Source organism: Cavia porcellus, unplaced genomic scaffold (genome assembly GCF_034190915.1).
Source record: "Cavia porcellus strain 051 isolate PalLab524CR breed Dunkin Hartley unplaced genomic scaffold, mCavPor4.1 scaffold_25, whole genome shotgun sequence".
In the NCBI taxonomy this organism is placed as follows: domain Eukaryota; kingdom Metazoa; phylum Chordata; class Mammalia; order Rodentia; family Caviidae; genus Cavia; species Cavia porcellus.
Genome location: NW_026947508.1, coordinates 31701210 through 31719320, shown reverse-complemented (window position 1 = coordinate 31719320; position 18111 = coordinate 31701210). Strand labels below are relative to the sequence as shown.

Below are 18111 nucleotides of genomic sequence, written 5' to 3'. Positions count from 1 at the left end.
ATTTCAAAACCACATTTGGAATCAGTGGCTACCTAATTTTCTAACAATCACATTATAAACTGACCATGATAAAATTGTATCTTATAGAGTTATCTAGTACTCTACAATGAATACATTCATGGAACTATACACATGACAACTCTATGCAGTTAAAAGTTTTAGCGTAAAACTACTTCTATTCTTTAAAAACTACATAGTCCTGGGAGACTTACTTGAGTTGCTCTCAGAGGCTGTGGGTTTCCATCTCCACTCCTGCTTCCCTTTCCCTCAGGTCCAGCCATGGAAGGAGACTGTTCACTGAGCTCTTTCTGTGGTGTCTTCCCATCCTTTGTCAGGGGAAGTGCCATTTCTTCGCTGGTTTCCAGAGCAGAAAGAGCAACGATGACACCCTGTTGCACTGCACTTACTTTCTCTGACACATCTTTGAATAGTTTTTCTGGAACAAGGGACACCAAGTCTCTGGGAACTTTCTGTGTCACTATGCCTTCAAGGGACCCTGTTTCTGGACCTGTAACTACTGGATTTACTTCTTGAAATTTCTCTCCATTTGTTTCCTGAGTTACTGCTATTTTAGATTTGAGAATTTCACTAAGTTCAAGATCATCTTTGCTGTCCTGATAATGAAGGTCTTTCCTGTCTGAGGATTCTAGATAACTCACTTCGTTTGGATCTATTCTAGAAACTGTAAATTTTCCTAATTTAAGAGCACTTTTTGAATCAAAAGGTAATTCTTGGTCTGACTTTTCTTGAAGTGGGAAAATTAGATCCTTTGTTTCCTTGGTCTCCAAAGTAACACAAGAACCTTGGTAAAAGTTGGTTTCCTGTCTGGTAGCTCTTTGGACAATGTTGTCTGTTTTGGACATTTGTGAGGTATCTGTAATTTGAGGTTTTCCAACTAATTGCTGGAAGTCTGATTCTTCAGATGTTGGGGTCACAGAAGAGAATGGTTCACTTTGGGCCCCAACATCAATTTTTTTAGATAAATTTTCTCCTGTTTTAAAAGTCAAGCAGAGGCTTACATTTTTTCTTTCCTCTTCACTCATTGGTGTAGAGGTAAAGAATGTTAAAGCATCTTGATTTTTTACAGAAATTCCTTTAGGTGTCATTTGCGAAGAAAAGTCTTCAGTTTTACAAATAACAGAGAGCTCCTTATCTCTATCAGCTTCCTTCTCTTTTTCACCTTTGACCATTTCCATAGACTGTTTCTTTTTGTTAGATTTGTGCTCATCTCTATCAGCAGTTTTCTGAGTCAGCTTTTTTTCAGAAATAGCTGCTGATTTGCATGAGTTGACACTTTTCTCTACAGTCGTCTCTTTCTCTCTCTTACTTTTTTCCCTCGTATTCACTGGTTGCTCATTCAAAAATTTGCCTGGTGGTTTGCGATTAAACTCTTGTACTTCTGAAATCACTTCTTGATTTTCTGTTGCATCTTCAGCATCCAAATCTAAGCTAGACTTTTTCATATGAGTGAGTGTTTCTATTTGTGGCATTACTTTTTCTTGTTCTACATTTGTATTTTTTCCCATGTTTCCAGCCCCACTGAGTTTAAAATTGGCAACTTCTGAGTGAGAATGTGGCACTGAAACTGGACTTGCAGATTTCATGTTAATGCTACTAGGAATTATGTCACTCACAGATCCTATAGTATCTGGAGAAGCTCTTCCTTTTTCACAATCTTTGCCCTTAAACTCAGAAATCTCTCTCTTCTTTCTTGTCTGCTTACCATTAGAAACTTTTCCTTCAAACTTTTCTTGTGCAAATAATTTCTCACTTTCTCCTTTGTCGCAACTCATTTTGGCAATCTGACTATAAACAATTAACTTCTCCTTTCTTAGAAATTCATCCTCTGATTCACATACTTCAATATCATCTTGCTCTTTGATAAGAGCTGTGTGATCACCAGACTTCACAGTATCTGTGTGGATAACAGTTGCCAGTTCAGGGCTGATAAGTCCTTTCTGCACAGCTTCCTTTAAAGTCACTCTCTCATCATTAAATATGTCAACAATTCCTCCACTTAACACTTGATGAGATGCAATAATTCTGGCCATGTTCTCATCCAACAATTTCTGTTCCAAAGCTGATGCCAATGTTAGTTTTTTTCCTGTGGCTGTATCTATGATTCCACCAGTATTTGCCTGAGCTTCCAAAACCTTCAATGCAGATACAAAGTCTACCTTTCCTAACTGAATTGCTTCAGACAGTGAAAGTACTTTGTCACTTACCCCATCTCTTATGTCTGAGAAGGGAATTACTTCCAGGTATCTCTGTCCAGATTCAATATCAATCTTACATTTCTTTACCAATTCTGAGTATGGAACAATTTTGTAATTCTCAGGATCTATAACCCCATGCATCATTCCTGAAGATGATATTGCTTTATTAGTTAACAGTCCTTTTTTGTTAGCTTCTGCCACAGTTAGTCTCTGGCCAGAAATGAGATCCACAAAGTTTTCATTAAAGGTCTGAATTTCTTGTATTTCTTTTTTAACATCTGGGGCAACAAGATTTAATTTTATGGCTTCAGGGAGGGAAAGTGCTTCCTTTGTTTCAGGATGAAAAAACTGATGGAGATTCACATTCTCAACTTTTTTGAGTTGCTTGGCTAGATCTTCACCAATTAAGCCATGTTTATAGGCATTATCAACTGTGAGTCTCATCCCAGATGTATGGTGAACAATACCTCCATTTACCACCTGTTTAGTCAACAAATGAACGGCCTCCTCTTTCTCCAAAAGACCTCTGTCAATGGACTCTACAATTGTTAAGGGGACTTTACTGTCAGGGTCCATGAATCCTGTCGTTTCCATTTGAAGTCTGATTAATCTTTCCCTAATTGGTTTTTCAGTGTCTTTGCCTTTGAAGGCTTTCTCCAGATTTATAAGCTCTGTCTGATCAGTAATGTCTACTAAGCCAAGATTTGAGGCCAAAGTTACTGACACTCTTTTGCCTCGTTTCAGGTCAATAATTCCACCAGTCACCACTTGCCCCTCTAAAATTTGGCTAGCTGTTTCCTTATCAAGAAGTCCAATTCTAACTGCATCATTTATAGAGCAGAGTGTGTGAGTACGGGGGTCCAAGACACCACTGATAGCTTTGTCTGTCATAAGGACTTTATGTAATAATTTCTCATCCATCAGACCTTCATCAATGACTTCTTCAGTTGTCAGAGATTCACAGGTCTGAGGATCAAAGAAGCCCCGAAACATGCTGAGTTTTCCCATAAGTTTCACAGCAGTGTGGCTGGGCACGATGCCTCCGGCTACTGCTTCATTTAGTAACAACTTCTGACCTGTTTCTTCATGAATGATTCCTCCATTTAGTAGCTGTGCACATAATATATTCAAGGTAGAGTCTTCAAGCACCTCTGAAGGATGACTGCACAACATGGAAGTTTCACCGCCATTACCTTCTGTTTTTATTTTTTCTGACATCATATTACCATCTGCAATGTTTTGTCCTTTTTGGCTTTGTTTATGGTCATCCCTGGCCAAAAGCATTTTAGATAACATCTTCTCTTCGTTCAAAGAAGGAATATTCATATCATTTTCTGACAGCACTTCTGATTTTAAACTTACAGATTTCTCTATCTGAAGTTGTGACTTTTTGCTTTGGGAATTTAAGAGAAGTCTTTCAGTTGCACATGGGGTATGTTCAACCATAAAAGTCTTTCTTTTTTCTTTCTGATTTGTAAGAGAAGTTTTTCTAGGAGTTTGCAATTCTTCCTCTGGTGTTTCAATGGAAAAAAGATCTTTGCCAACTAACAGCCCTTCTTCAGGAGGTACTCCCAGGAGGAGTCCTTTGGTATCATTTTCTTTGGTAGACATTTCTGTTTGGGCTTCCTTTTTAGCACCTGACAACTGCCTTTGTAACTCTAACTTGACTTTATCTATAACCTTCAAATTTGCATTACTCACATTTTGTTCTACCAACTGATGCTTTTCAGGATTCTCTATAGAAGAATATTCTACTCTTGTATTAATCTTTTCATTTTTTGCTTCAGAACAGTCTTCCTGATTGGGATGTTCTTTGTTTTGAGAAGAAAACTGGCGTTCACATGGCCTCGACATAAGGCTATCACTGAAAGTTTCTGCGATGTTCCTATTCACTGATTCTCGCAATTCCTCATGGGTGTATGGTCTTTGATGCCCAATTCCAAACACTTCTGGAGGACTTGCATGATACTCATCTCTGGATGTCAGAGTCTCCATCAGCTCTTGATCTAACAGAAGCACCCTCTGTCCATTCTGCACATTAACGTAGCTGTGAGTCATCAGCTGAAACAACAGCTTCTCATCATGGCTTGCTATGTCCTCAGTTTGGCCTTTGCTGCATGGCAGTGCAGCTGGTTGAGAAGTAATTCTCAAATTGCTTTGATCTGCAGAGTCTGCTAATTGCATATTGGGCATCACATCAGGTATACAAATTGATTTTAAGTTATTAGCGAGATCTTCATCCAAGATACCATTTTCTACTGCATTCTTCCAGGACCAAACCTCTGTGGTTGCTGGTAGAAATAGAGCCTTAATATGCTGTCGATTACTAAGAATATCATGTGCTAGTTCGGTAGACACAATACCTTGTTCAAGGGCGTCTATAATTGGGAGGATCTCCCCAGAATCAGGATGTAACAATCCCATGAATGACCAGAGGGATTCTAGAATCACAAGGGCAATCTTAGCAGCTATTAGATCATTACTCACTGCTTCGTCTATTGTCATGCGATGCCCAGTGACAGTATCGATGATGCCTCCTGTCTGAAGTTGCCTTATGAGTATAGCACAGGCCATATCTTGGTCAATCAAATTATGTCTTACAGCTTCTTGCACTGTAAGTCTATGTCCTGTTCTTGGATCTACTATACCACCAGCAAAAAGCTGAGCTTCCAAAAGCCTGACTGTGACTTGCCTATCTATCAGCCCTTCCTGAACTGCACGGAAAATGCTAACCTTCCGGCCTGATTTCAAGCTCACCATTCCCCCTGCCAACTGTTTCACAGGCAGTAATCTCAATCCTGATTCCTTATGGATAATACACCTCTGCATCAGATCCAACAAACTGACTTTCTCAGCTGTATTGGGGTCTATCAAATTCTTGGATGATCTCAGATGAGACTCCACCAATGAATGAAGCCAAGTAGAAATGAGTCCTTGGTGAAAAGTCTCTTCCAGGTTAACACAATTCTCGCTTGGGGAGAGACTGAAACCTCCAGTTGCCAGGTAAGTTTCTAAGACTTTCAGTCCAATTCTCTCATTGATTATTCTCTTTTCAATTGCTTCTAACACAGACAGAGGGCCTCTGCTTTCAGTATGCCTGCTTATTAAGAACAGGGCATCCTGTAGCTCCAAGAGCTGCTGGTACATCTGGGGATTGATGAGGTTTCTGGCTAAGCCATCCTCCAAAGACAGCATTTCACTGGTCTCAGGTGCAATTAGGCCAGACATGACAACCTGGGACTCCAGGAGCACAAGGCCTGTGTCTTGGTCAATGAGGCCCTTTTGCATGGCTCTGAAGATGGGAAATATCTCCACTGTGCCCAGGTCAATCACCCCAGCAACCGCTTTGCAACCCTAGAGACAAAATGAGAAAGAAAAAAGAATCAGAGTCAATGGCAAAGTACCTATCGGCAGAACACCAGCAAATACTATAGTAAATAAAATTCTGACCACAAGAAAACACAACCTGGGATAAGTCCTAACACATAGGAAATATTCTGTAGCAAGCCTGGCAGTGTTAATGCTATTTTTTTTTTCTAAAGTCGCAGAATGTTTAATAATGCTAGAAGTTGGGAGATTACTTTTGAAAGATGATACATGGCATTAAGCATATCTAAATGGCAAGCATTACAAAGGGGTAAGCAGTGAAAGTATGAGGACAGCTATTTCTAAAACTAAGTCACCACAAAGGTTCTTATATACACATACCAGTTCTCAAAAAGTGAGAATTCAATCTCATATACCAACTTCTCAGTGTTGTAACCAACGCAGAAGACTCTGGAAGTAGCATTTCTCTGGTGACAGTATGACAAGATGGGTCCACAAGATGAGATATGAGTGAGTTAAGCATCCCAACAACTATGCAACAGTTGGGCATCCCAGCAAATGAGCCTGTGTACATACTATTTAAGCAACTGGCAGTTGGGATAGTCATACTCTAAGTGGCTGATGCCAGCTTTCCCAAAGGCAACGGCTCTGAGTTAAATTAGTTTTAGGACTTGGAATAACAAGTCAAGGATGGGACAGACTGGGGACCTCTGTCACTTGAACCACTAGTAACTTTTCCTCGGGTGAAGGCAAGAATGAATAGTACAACTACCATGATGACAGCTACCACTTATTATTAGGCTTTTTGAGGGCTAACATTTGGTCTACATAACAATTCTATGAAAATGAATTTTAATCTTCAGTTTGAAGACAAGAAAATGATGCATAGGAAGTTAAATAATTTGACATAGATCACAAAACTAGTAAGTTCCAGAAATAAACCAAGGTGAGACTCTTGTGCTTTACGTGGTCTCTACTCCATAGTCAATTCCAGAAAAGCATTTAGAGTCACTTACACAGGAGGCAGGTCCTAAGGTTAGTAAATAAAACAAATCTTATACAATTTCCAAATTACCTATCCTTGTAAATATAAGTACTAGAAACAGCTCCTAAAATTTCCAATTTTGAAGCCTCTTATTATAGAAATATGATACTTAAGAGTTTGTGCTCATTGTATTTCTTTTCTGTTTTTGCAATTCCAGCCAGGGTTTTAAACCCTGGCACTGCACTCCATTTCCAGTCTTTTTTATTTTTTTAAATTTTGAAACAGAGTCTTGCTAAGTTGCCCCAGAAAAACCTGAACTTGTGATCCTCCTGCCTCAGCCTCCTTCAGTGCTGGGATTATATGCCACTTTACCCAGCTGATCATTTTCTTTAGATAATTTTGGGTGTCTTTGTTCAGTGTTACTTTCTGGGCATTATTTAACTCTCTCTAGTTTTCTCTCAGTATTGGAATTAAACTCAGGATCTACGCATGCTAAGCAAGCTCTCTATATTGAACTATGTTCCCAGCACGTATTTAACTCTTGATAACTTATCCATGGAAAATCTTGGTTAAATAATTGCTAATCACTTCCTTGCTTCCTAAATAATGCATTTGACTTTTCAGGGAAAAGTAAGCATCATAAAAATATACTTTACTCAACCAGTATATAGGAACAGAGCCTGAAGTTCCATAAACACTAGATGAATAAAATGTGGATTAAAAAAAGTAAGAAAACCCTTAAAATCAGTAAGTGGTTTCTCCCAAATTTTAAACACACGTATCAAGGATTTTAAGCTTAATGATCTCGTACTGTGAGAATGCAAAACAAGACAGCAAATGAGGCAACAGTAGAGCTGGTTTGCTTTTCCATTTCACTGTATGTGCTTAATGGAGTAACTGACAACTGACATATAACTGAGACGTCTAACAAACTCTTTTTACAAAGTCCATGTAAGGCCTACTGAGAAGCAGACAATATGACAAAGGGAAGGACTACGGTGAGAACTTCTAGTTTTTTCTGTGAGATTCATGGAGTCTCCTAAGTGCTGACACTGAAAACAAGCCTGGAGGGCAGCAAAAGAGAAAAAGGCCATGCTGTTCCTCCCAACTGGAGAACAGGCAGTTAGCACTGAGCTGGGAAGTAATCCAGAGAAATCTCTCTTAGTGTAACCGAACAAGGGACAGTCTGATCTAAGTGAGCATTAAAGACAGAGGGAGAAGAGGAAAGAAAACATAAACGGCTTCTACTTACCAGAGTTGCAGGGCACGCCTCGGGCAGATAAGAGAGAGAGCTTTACGGAGCAGCTCAGCCGTATCACACACACAGTGTAAGCTTGGTGTTAGCGTCCAGCATGCGACTGTTTTTTTTTTTTTTTTTTTTGCAAAAAAGAACCCCAAACAGGTCGTCCTCTTTTCCCTTTGTGCATTTGTGCTTAAACTCCAAAGGGTTAGTGAAACTTGTAAGCAAGGATGTCAGTTAATCAGAACAATACTTCACATGAAACACACACACAGTACAGGGGACACATCATGCTCAATGTAGTGGTGCTCAGCAGTTTGACTTTCTTTTTTTCTTTTCCCCCACTCTTTTTAACCTTTCAAAATGAGAACTGGATGTTCTCAGCAAGCAACTGTTAAAACTTTTCACATACTCTCTTATATGGTGAAGCAACAAGCCGTTCAAAGTGGGTCACCTTACATAGAATGCTATGCACAGCACATGCTTTTTGAAAATATACCTTCAAATCAGAGCTGGTTCCATCTTGCAGTTTTTACAGCTCTGGATGAGTATGAATTTGTATCCAAGGACAAGAGTCAAAGTATATTTTATTTGAACATCATTTTGAGCATTATCTGGCTCAAACCGGATGCTGACATGAGCTTAAATTTTGGTCCTCCCCACATATATTGGCCACTGCTTCACAACATAGGAAATAAGCAGGCAAACACACATATATATCCCAAAGACACATGTATATAATATTGTAAGTGTACACACACACACACATACACACTTAAGTATCCAGGAAGCACTTAGGACAACCAACATTAACTATAACGACTTTCATATGGTCCAGGACATGAACATGGAGTGGTAACTGATAAAGATGTCACAAGATGGGATGACCACGGGTGCGGGGAACCAGCGTCTCAGTCAGTGAAAGTCATCTACCAATTTGTTGTGAAACAATGTTTCCCACTGTTTACCATATGGAGAAAAGAGGCTCACAGCTGTTTCTTCCCAATATTCACCTTTCTTGGATACCAACTTGGGTAACAATACCACAAAGTAGTAATTCTACTGTCTTTTGATCAGATATAATAGAATTTATGTGCTTCCTGATGGCTTTTTGCTACAAAATAGCAAAAGACAAATAAACTGAGTCATGTTTAAAGATTTTGCTATAAATGCCATCTGGTGTTTTTGGCTGACTAACACATCATGGAACCCCAGTAACAAAACACAGGACAAATGGCTGCTACAGTGAGGTTAAAAATTAAGTCATTTTGGTCAGAGAAAGCTAGTGATTGTGACTCTCAATCAATCATCACAGGTGCTTTCATACCACTCAAGAGGTACCCTCCCAACATGTGGAGACAAAAATTAAAAATACCTTTTGTTCTGTTTGCTGAGCCAACTGGCTCTGAAGCTGCTGTAGCTGGTTTGCTGAGCCATCACATAGTTCATGGTAAGTCTTGTTCAGCACACTCAGTTGCTCAGATATCTGCTCCTTCTCTTTTTCTGAGAGCCTGGAAGATGATACATTCAAGTTTCTTAGGGGAAAAAAAAAACATTTTTCAAACTCTCCTCTACTGCTTCTAAACTATTACTTCAAAGTCTTGAATGGATTACCTGGCCACTCTTCCGTATTCCTTGATGGAATCTCATAGTTTTCTGGCTATCTCCAATCAGGTCATGATGCCCAGCACACAATGCTAGGCCACACTTAGCTTATAATCCAGCAGCCTCCTCAACCCAAATGACCGTTTCTCAACCTCAGCCCACCAACACATAGCAAACCTGTACCCTGCCGTCATCTGACCTTATTCTACTTCACCTTAGGGTGTAACAATCCACTATATGATTACGCCTTATCTCCTTGTTTTGTATTTCTTTACTTTTATACCTTTCCTCATTTAAAAATATTTTAAATTGATATTCTGACTAACTTGAGAATTTTTATTTTCCTGTTACTCATCTATTTAGCTTTACCAAATTTTTTTTTTTGGGGGGGGGTGGTGGTTTGAGACAGGGTCTTGCTATGTAATTCAGGATGACGCGGCAATCCTGCCTCAGCCTCCCAAGTGCTGCACAGTACCACACCCAGCTCTCATTTTATTATTTAACCATATTTGGTTTTAAATCCTTTTCCAGGAAAAATGACACTCTTGATAAACTTAAAGTCAATTATGTATTTGTCACCAAGTCTATTCATTTCCATGTCTCCCTAGAATTAATAACTTCTCTTTCTATATTGTATGTGAGAAAGAACTGTTGACTCAAAGTAGAACTATTCATCAACTCCTTGAAATTCTCCAAGCTTTACTTGATTCCTCCTTAAGATGAGGTCTCACAACATAGTTCAGGCTGGTCTTGAACTCCTTATGTAGCCCACTTTGGCCTCCAAGTCACTGTGCTCTTTCTGCCTCAGGCTCATGAGTGCCACTACACTCAGCTCTTCCATTTGTTCTTCATCTATCAGTTCTGTTATCTTCAGTTTCTTCTCTTTAGGGTCCAGACCCTTCCACTTCTTGATCAGTTCCTATTATCTTTGTACTGTCTACTCACTAATCTGCGAAAACATCCTAGAGCAATAAGACCACTGGACCTGTCTACCCTCCCATCCATGTTACTAACTATATCCATTGAGAAGGAAAAACAGTTCTACAGTGCGTCAACAGATCCTACAGGTTTCCAGTTTCATCTGGATGTCAATATTGTCTGACAATCTTCTTAAAGGTTTGCAGTCAGTGCACCTTAATTTTCATGACATCCCTCTGCCTATTCAAAGAGAACATATATAACACTGGACACTACTTCTCTCACTGACTTCACTCCTAACAAAATCATATTATACACACCTTGCCTCGTTCATTCTGTATACTTCTGGGGAAAAGGTGTCTCAACTCCTGATTAAGGTTATACTTTCTATCATACATGAATTTCAACCTCTCTCATCTATGTTCTCTGCAACAGGTCTTTCTTTTGTCCTTAGGAACGTCTCCAATCTTCCTAGAAAACAAAACTTTCTTGATTGTATATTTCACTCTTAATTGCTGCACTCTTGTTTCTTATGACCAAGCTTTGAAAAAGTCTAACTTTATTATCACTGATCTCCTCACATTTCACTTGCTGTTCATTATACTAAATATGAAATTATTCCCCAACTTTTCACATGAATTCTCCAAAACAACCAGCTTGCTAAATTTAATTCAGTTTTCAACCTGTATTGACTTCTAATTACTCCCTCATGTTGAGAACTCTCTTGGGTTGTGGGACATAATTCATTAAAGTTCTTCTTTTCCTACTCTGAGGCTTCCTTTATAGAATGAAAAGCCCTGAAAGCCCTTTTTAAATTATTTTACTCTTATGGCTTCTGCTATGCTGATGACTCAGATCTCCATCATTTTAGATTTGTCATTAATTCTAAACTTACATATGCCCTGGCCTTTGGATCCTTTGGGGCAACTACTGAAGGCATAGGTCAGGCTGTAGTCAACTAATGCATTTTCACTCTGTTGACGTATAATTTCTACACTCATAGTGTCTGAAATAAAAGTTACCTACCTCTTCTTCAACCTGTATTTTTCCTGTGTTCCCTATCTTGGCTAGTGCCATCTTTTTTTTTTTTTTTTTTTTTTTTTTTTTTTAAATGAACAGGCATTTTTTTATTTTATTATATTCTTTTTGTCTTTTTCCTTTTCCCTTTTTTATCGGTACCAGGGATCGAACTCATGACTGCCTGCTTGCAAGGCAGGCACATATGCCGCTGAGCTAAATCCCCAGCCCCAGCTAGTGCCATCTTTATATAATCTGTGGCCTAAGCTGGCGGCCTAGGAGATATACCTGACAATTTTCATGTGTCATCAAATCCACAGATTCAATGTCCTTAGTATCTCTTGAATCTTTGTTTCCTCCCCTCTAGTCTTCATCATTTCTTGCTCTATCAGGACAACCTCTTAACTTGGCTCTCATCTTCTAATTTTGCCCCTAGTCAATCCTTTCTCTGTGTAAATGTTGTAGAAACTTTAACCAAAAATCCAATTATTTAAGATTTCTCCCCAGAGCCAACTAGGTGAAATGTATGAACTCCAAGGCTCTTCACATCCCAGCTCTTGCTGCTTTGAATTCTCCATGACCCTGAGTCCCAAAATGAAGTATTCTTACATTTAATACTCACTTATGAGCATGTTTAGCTAAGAAGATCTGTGATGTTTTAATGGCCTCAGAAATTTGTTCTTTCTTGGTTGCCAGCTCTTCTGCCAGAACCTGTGTTATAGGGAAAAAGAGAAAACTCAAGAATTAAAAAGTATAACATTATTTTGAAATAACTTCTTTTTTGTACTAGGGATAGGACTCACGACCTTGCACTTGCTAGGCAGGTGCTTACGCCACTGACCTGAAATCCCTGGCCTGAAATAACTTTTTTAAAAAACAAAGAAAAGTACAGCTTAGATCAAATATTACCATCAATGGACTATGGCTGATCTGAAAAAGGCAAACCAAACAAGCCATCTCTGAACTTTCTCTAAGTGCTCAAAGTTATCATTTACTAAGGTAACAGCTGCTTCAGGAAACATGTAACCTATTGTCTTTCTGGTGCATTCCCACATGTTGCACCTGGCCTTCCACTTACCTGCTGTTCCCAAATAGCCTTTTCAATGTCTGTGGATTCTTTGGTGTGGAATGAGGTAATTTTTCCTTGTGTATTTCTTGCCAAGGTAGATACCCAACCCAAAAGTTCTTTAACTTTTTCCACATGCTCCTGTTTTTCCTCTTCTACCACTTTCTACAAAAAGAAACAAAATCAGTACCTTGGTCAATGTCTCATTAAACTGGCATACTTCAAGAAATCCTAAAACAGATGAGAAAATTACTACCGTTTACATATAGCATCTTGCATATGTTCATAATTCTTACTGGGAAAGAGACAAAGTGGAAAAAGATAATACGGAAAGCACTAACAAAAAGGAAGTCTTTCACTTTACACAAGCAAAATATGGTAAAGTTAATGTTTTTAATAGCATTTTATGAATGGCTGAATAGTCGGCAAACTGACTTGACAAACAGATTTTTATAATTATAAAAGACTACATGCTAATTACAACAAATTCAATCAAATCTGAAATGTATATATACTCTTAAATATATTTCTAATCATTTCTATGCCACACTGTATATTTGTTGTATAACTTGTACTGAAATAATACAAAGTATTATATAGTAATGCATTATAGTGCTCACTTCTGGAAGCTCGTGTAATAAATACATTTCCATGTCAATTCACTCAAATCTATTGCATGCCAGTGGTGCACGCCTGTAATCCCAGCAATTCAGAGGCTGATGCAAAAGGACTGCTGTGAGCTCAAGGCCAACCCTGGTGACCCAGTGAGTTCAAGGTGAGCCTGGGCTGAACGGAGAGACCTTATTTCTAACCCTGCCCCAAATCTATTTCATCATTTTCAATAGTGCCATAGCATTCCATGGCATGGAATTTTCAGTATTTTATTTTTAACAAATTATATTTTAATGAAGATCACATTCCTTTCTGTCACAAAGATATTTCTCAGTGGAGCCAGGTGTGGTGGCACATGCCTATAATCCCAGCACGTGGGAGGCTAAGGTAGGAGGACTGCCACTAGTTTGAGGCCATTCTGGGCTCCATAATAAGTTGAATGGGCTCTCGCTGAACTACACAATGAGACCGGCTCAAAAGAAAGAAGAGAAAAAGAAAAGAAAAAAAGAAAAAGAAAAGAAAAAAGAAGAAGAAGTGGGAATGCTATCAGGTGTGGTGTGCATGTTTGTAATTTCAGCACTCAGGAGACTGAGGCAGTAGGACTGCAGTGAGTTTAAGACTGTCCTGGACTACATAGTGAGACCCTGTCTCAAAAAACAAACAAACAAAAATCCCAAAAAGTAGGAGTGCTAGATTAACACAGTCAACTCTCATTATTCACAGATTATTTGTAAATTTATCTTCTCACTAAAATTTATCTTTAACTCCAAAATCAATACAGTATTTGTGGTGCACAGAAAGGCAACACATGTAGCTGCTCAGTGTAGCAGAACGAAACGGCAATGGCCACCTTGTTTCAGCAGTCATATTTAGGGTCACATTTTCCAGATTTTTTGTGGGGGTTTGTTTGGTGATTTCACTATTTAAAATGCCTGTCGTACTGAAGTGCCATCCAGTGTTCCTCAGCACAAGAAGACTATAACATGCTTTATGGAAACAGATACTTTTGTTCAGGTACGAGTTACAATGCTGTTGGCCATGAATTCAGTGTTACCAACAAATTGTGTATTTCCCACTGTGTTTTTATACAGTGGAATACTACTTAGCTATAAAGAAGGGTAAACTCAAAGCTTTCATATGTAAATGGATGCAACTTGAGACCATACTCATAAGTGAAATAAATCAGACGCACATGTGTAAGCATAATATTGTCTCTGTTGTGTAAAAAGTTGAAAGAATAAATAAGATCCAAAATGTACAATAGACAAACTGCTCAAAAGGAAAGAACAACTGAGATGAGAGAAAGGAGAAAGAAGGGAAAAGATTAAATATACATATATATGTATACATACATACAATATATATGATAGATAATTATATTACTAATCTCTGTTGGCTCATCAAAAAGAACCATTTCTTTCATTGTATGATCATTGCCTGTATCTTATAACCTGAGCAACTACTTTGAAGGTAACTACATAATATATTGACCATTGTTAATGTCCTAATGTCTATGGTTGATGGGCATTTGGGTTGTTTCAAAGATCTATTACAAATTGTGCTACTTGCTATACACATGGGTGCACATATATTGTTGAAGTATGATGTTTTTAATTCTTCTGAAAAAATATTCAGAAGGAGAATAGCTGGATTGAATGGGATTTTCAAACCTAGTTTTTTGAGAAATCTACACACTGATTTCAATAGAGGTTGTACCAGTCTACACTCCTACCAACAGTGGAGATGGGTTCTTTTCTTCCCACATACACACCAGTTTTTGTTATCAGTTGATTTCCTGATGATAGCTATTCTTTCAGGAGTCACATGGAATCTCAGTGTTGTTTTAATTTGCATTTCTCGAATGACCAGTGATGTTAAACATTTTTTCATATACTTATTTGTCATTTGTATTTCTTCATCTGAGAAATGTGTATTCATCTCTGATGCCTATCTTTGGATTGGATCTTTGAACTTGGAGGACTTGATTTTTTAAAAATTCTTTTTATGTTCTAGATGTAAGTCCCTTGTCTGAGGGACACTTGGGGCTACAATTTTTCCCCAATTCCTGGGTTTTCTTTTCACTCTGCTGGTAATTTTTTTACAATTTGATTTTAAAGGCAAAAAACAGAACAATAAAATGAATCAAAACAGTGATAAGACAGTAGGAAATCTCAATAGTTACTCTATTGCATATTGTTGTCCCTAAACAGTTGCTGGAACTACTGGTTTTAGGCTTGCAAAGTCAATCAAACAATACAGCTCCTCCGAATCAGCTGGTTGCTGGGGATAGGAGGGTGCTGTTTTGATCTCTGAGGCTTGTGGGCCAGCTGGCTCACAGGCATGGACTTAGCTTCCTTCCTGGTTCTCCTCATTCCTTGTGCAAGCTGGCTCACAGGCAGGGGCTTAGCTAGGTGATTCCTTTTGATCTGTCAATCTTTTTAATAAATGAGAACCCAGTTGTTGATTCTTTTTTTTTTTATCGGTACCAGGGCTTGAACTCACGACCGCCTGCTTGCAAGGCAGGTGCTTATGCCGCTGAGCTAAATCCCCAGGCCCCAAGTTATTGATTCTTTGAAGTACTTCCCATGCAGTTTGGGTATTGTTCATGAACTCTCTGCCCTCCCCCATGTCTTCAAGATTTTTACCTAGATTAGATTTAGTAGATTTAGTGTTTGTTTTAATATTTACATCTTTGATTCATTTTGACTTTAGTTTATATAGTGCATGGTGATAGACAAGTGTCTAGTTTTAGTCTTTGGCATGTGGAAAGCCAATTTTTCCAGCACTATTTATCAAAGTGGCTACCCTTCTTCCAGTGAACATGTTTGGCCCCTTTGTCAACAATATGTTTTTTTTTTTAATCGGTACCAGGGATCGAACTCACAACCATGCACTTCCAACGCAGGCGCTTATGCCATTGAGCTAAATCCCCAGCACGACCATATGTATTTTTAAAAAACCTTTATATAAAAACATATATAAAACAAAGTTATCCATTGATCTCTTGACAAAAATGTGACTTAAGACCAGCAAGAATGTAACTATTTCTCTAACAGCAATGGCTCAATATTCAATAACGCAGTCAATCTTTAAAACATGATCACTGCAAATAAGTGCACATTAAATGGGAAGGCATGAGTGATGATGACAATATTGTAGTTCCGGGGACTGAACCTAGGGCCTCATGCATGTTAAGCAAGCCCCCTACCACTGAGCTACAACCCTAGTTCTAGGATTTTTAGTTGAACTTTTGAAATGATTCAGGACCCACTCAGGTGTCATGGTGCATACCTGTAATCCTAGCACTCAAAAGGCTGAGGTGGGAGGAACACCACAGTTTGAGGCTATCCTCGGCTACACAATGAGTTCAAGGCCAGCCTGAACTGTACGTAGTGAGACCCTGCCTCAAGACAACAATAACAATAACAACAACAAAACCAGAAAGATGATTCAGGACCTAATATCCTCACCTCTTCCTCCTCCAGCCGCCGGAGTGCATCACTGATGTATTTCACATGCTGAGTTGTTAAGGTCACCAACGCTGTGTAACGAGTCCTCAAGTCCATGAACTGTGGTTCAAAAGAACAATTTAGACAAATTATCAACCAGTAAAGTACATTTCAAGAATTAATTTTTAGGGTATCACATGCTCAGCAGGAAAGACAGCCCTAAGTCAAAGGGCAAGCCTAGACAAATGAATTGTTTTTAAAGAAACACAGTAGAATATTCCCTCCCCCACCCTTTTACCTCTTGTGTAATAGCATCAGAAGAGGAAAGCATGCGACGGCGCTTGCCAGGAGACTTCTGCTGTGATTCCACAAAGGCTTTGTATGTCATCAGCTGCAATTCATAGTCCTGAGAGAGGAAGGAATTCCACTTCATTTAGTTAAGGAGTTATAGCTGACATGAATCATGCAACAGTACCACAGCACTTTGGTAATCATTCAGACAAGAGATTAAAAATTTTCCAAACAAGGGCAGATAAAAAAATACTGGCCCATATTCTATCATAACTGAACTTTTAAGTAAATGCAGCTATAAACAATAGGCAAATGAATGTGTCTATGTTACAGTAAAATTCTACTTAAGGACACTGAAAAATTAAAGTTCCTATGACTTTAATGTGTCATGATATTTTAATCTTCTTTAATTTTTTAAAATTATTTCTCATAGCCAGTATGCAAGCTAGAGTTAGTCTTTGGGGCCTGATGACTTTTGAGTTTACAATTTATGGTTGATTTTCTTCTGATTTCTGGGGAATTGAAACCCAAGAGGAAAAGTAAATTTCCCTAATTAGCTCTGTGAGTGAGTGGTAGGTTAAATTAGATTCTCTGTCTTTCAATCCTTCAACAGATGTTTTTTTCATCCCCCATCCTACTGGACCACTTCTTCTGTGACCCTAAGAATGCTGCTCTGCTCCCGGGCTCTTCCTGTCACAGGAATGGGGCAAGCACTTCTTATTTGCTGCTTACAGCTTCTAATCTTACTCCAATTTACTTTGTTATTCTGCTGCCACAAGACCTTTCCCGAAACATAAAGATGACAACATTGCTCCTCTGATTAACAGTTTTCAATGACCTACAGTAGAGCTTCTCAAACATTAGCATGCATACACATCATCTGGGGACCTTATTAAAATGCAGAACGTGACTCAGCAGGCCCAAGAGTCTGCATTTCCAACAACCTCCCAGGTGATGCTGATACTATGCCTTAAAGACAGCATCTTAGGGAAACGAACAAAAGATAAAGCCAAAACAGCTGAATAAGGCCTTTCACAGGTAAACCCAACCTGGAGCATTTCCCACAGTTGCTGCTTCTCATGTTTCACATTTCTTCTACTCTTACTGTTACTATCTTGGGCTCCTCTGTGTATGCTGCTGAGGACCATGCCCAGGCTGTCAAGCCTGACAGGCAAAGCTATGTCCCAGGACACACCTATCATATATTTTCTGGATACACCAGAATACTTGCTATTTCTTTATATAGTCATGTATTTTTATTCCTTCTATGCCTTAATTCTGATTCTGATTACAGAATTCCTTTGCCTAGAATGTCCTGCTCCTTGTATCTACTTAGAAAATTCTACAGGGGGGAAACAAACAAACAAAAACAAAAACGTGATGAG

The 18111-nt window shown here is 38.7% G+C and overlaps 1 protein-coding gene across 34 annotated transcripts in view; it reads right to left on the bottom strand.

The window, feature by feature from the left end:
- The window catches only part of Macf1 (microtubule actin crosslinking factor 1), a 342822-nt gene that overhangs the window by 134205 nt on the left and 190506 nt on the right, over window positions 1-18111 (bottom strand). For 28 of the 34 annotated variants that reach the window (XM_063236130.1, XM_063236132.1, XM_063236140.1 and 25 more), the window contains 6 exons: window positions 16734-16841; window positions 16457-16555; window positions 12387-12539; window positions 11931-12019; window positions 9144-9279; window positions 213-5570 (listed from right to left, as the gene is read on the bottom strand). In XM_063236130.1, the coding sequence (XP_063092200.1) occupies window positions 213-5570; window positions 9144-9279; window positions 11931-12019; window positions 12387-12539; window positions 16457-16555; window positions 16734-16841 (5943 nt within the window). The remainder of the gene's footprint in view (window positions 1-212; window positions 5571-9143; window positions 9280-11930; window positions 12020-12386; window positions 12540-16456; window positions 16556-16733; window positions 16842-18111) is intronic. The other 6 variants (XM_063236143.1, XM_063236144.1, XM_063236148.1 and 3 more) reach the window with 1 other exon arrangement.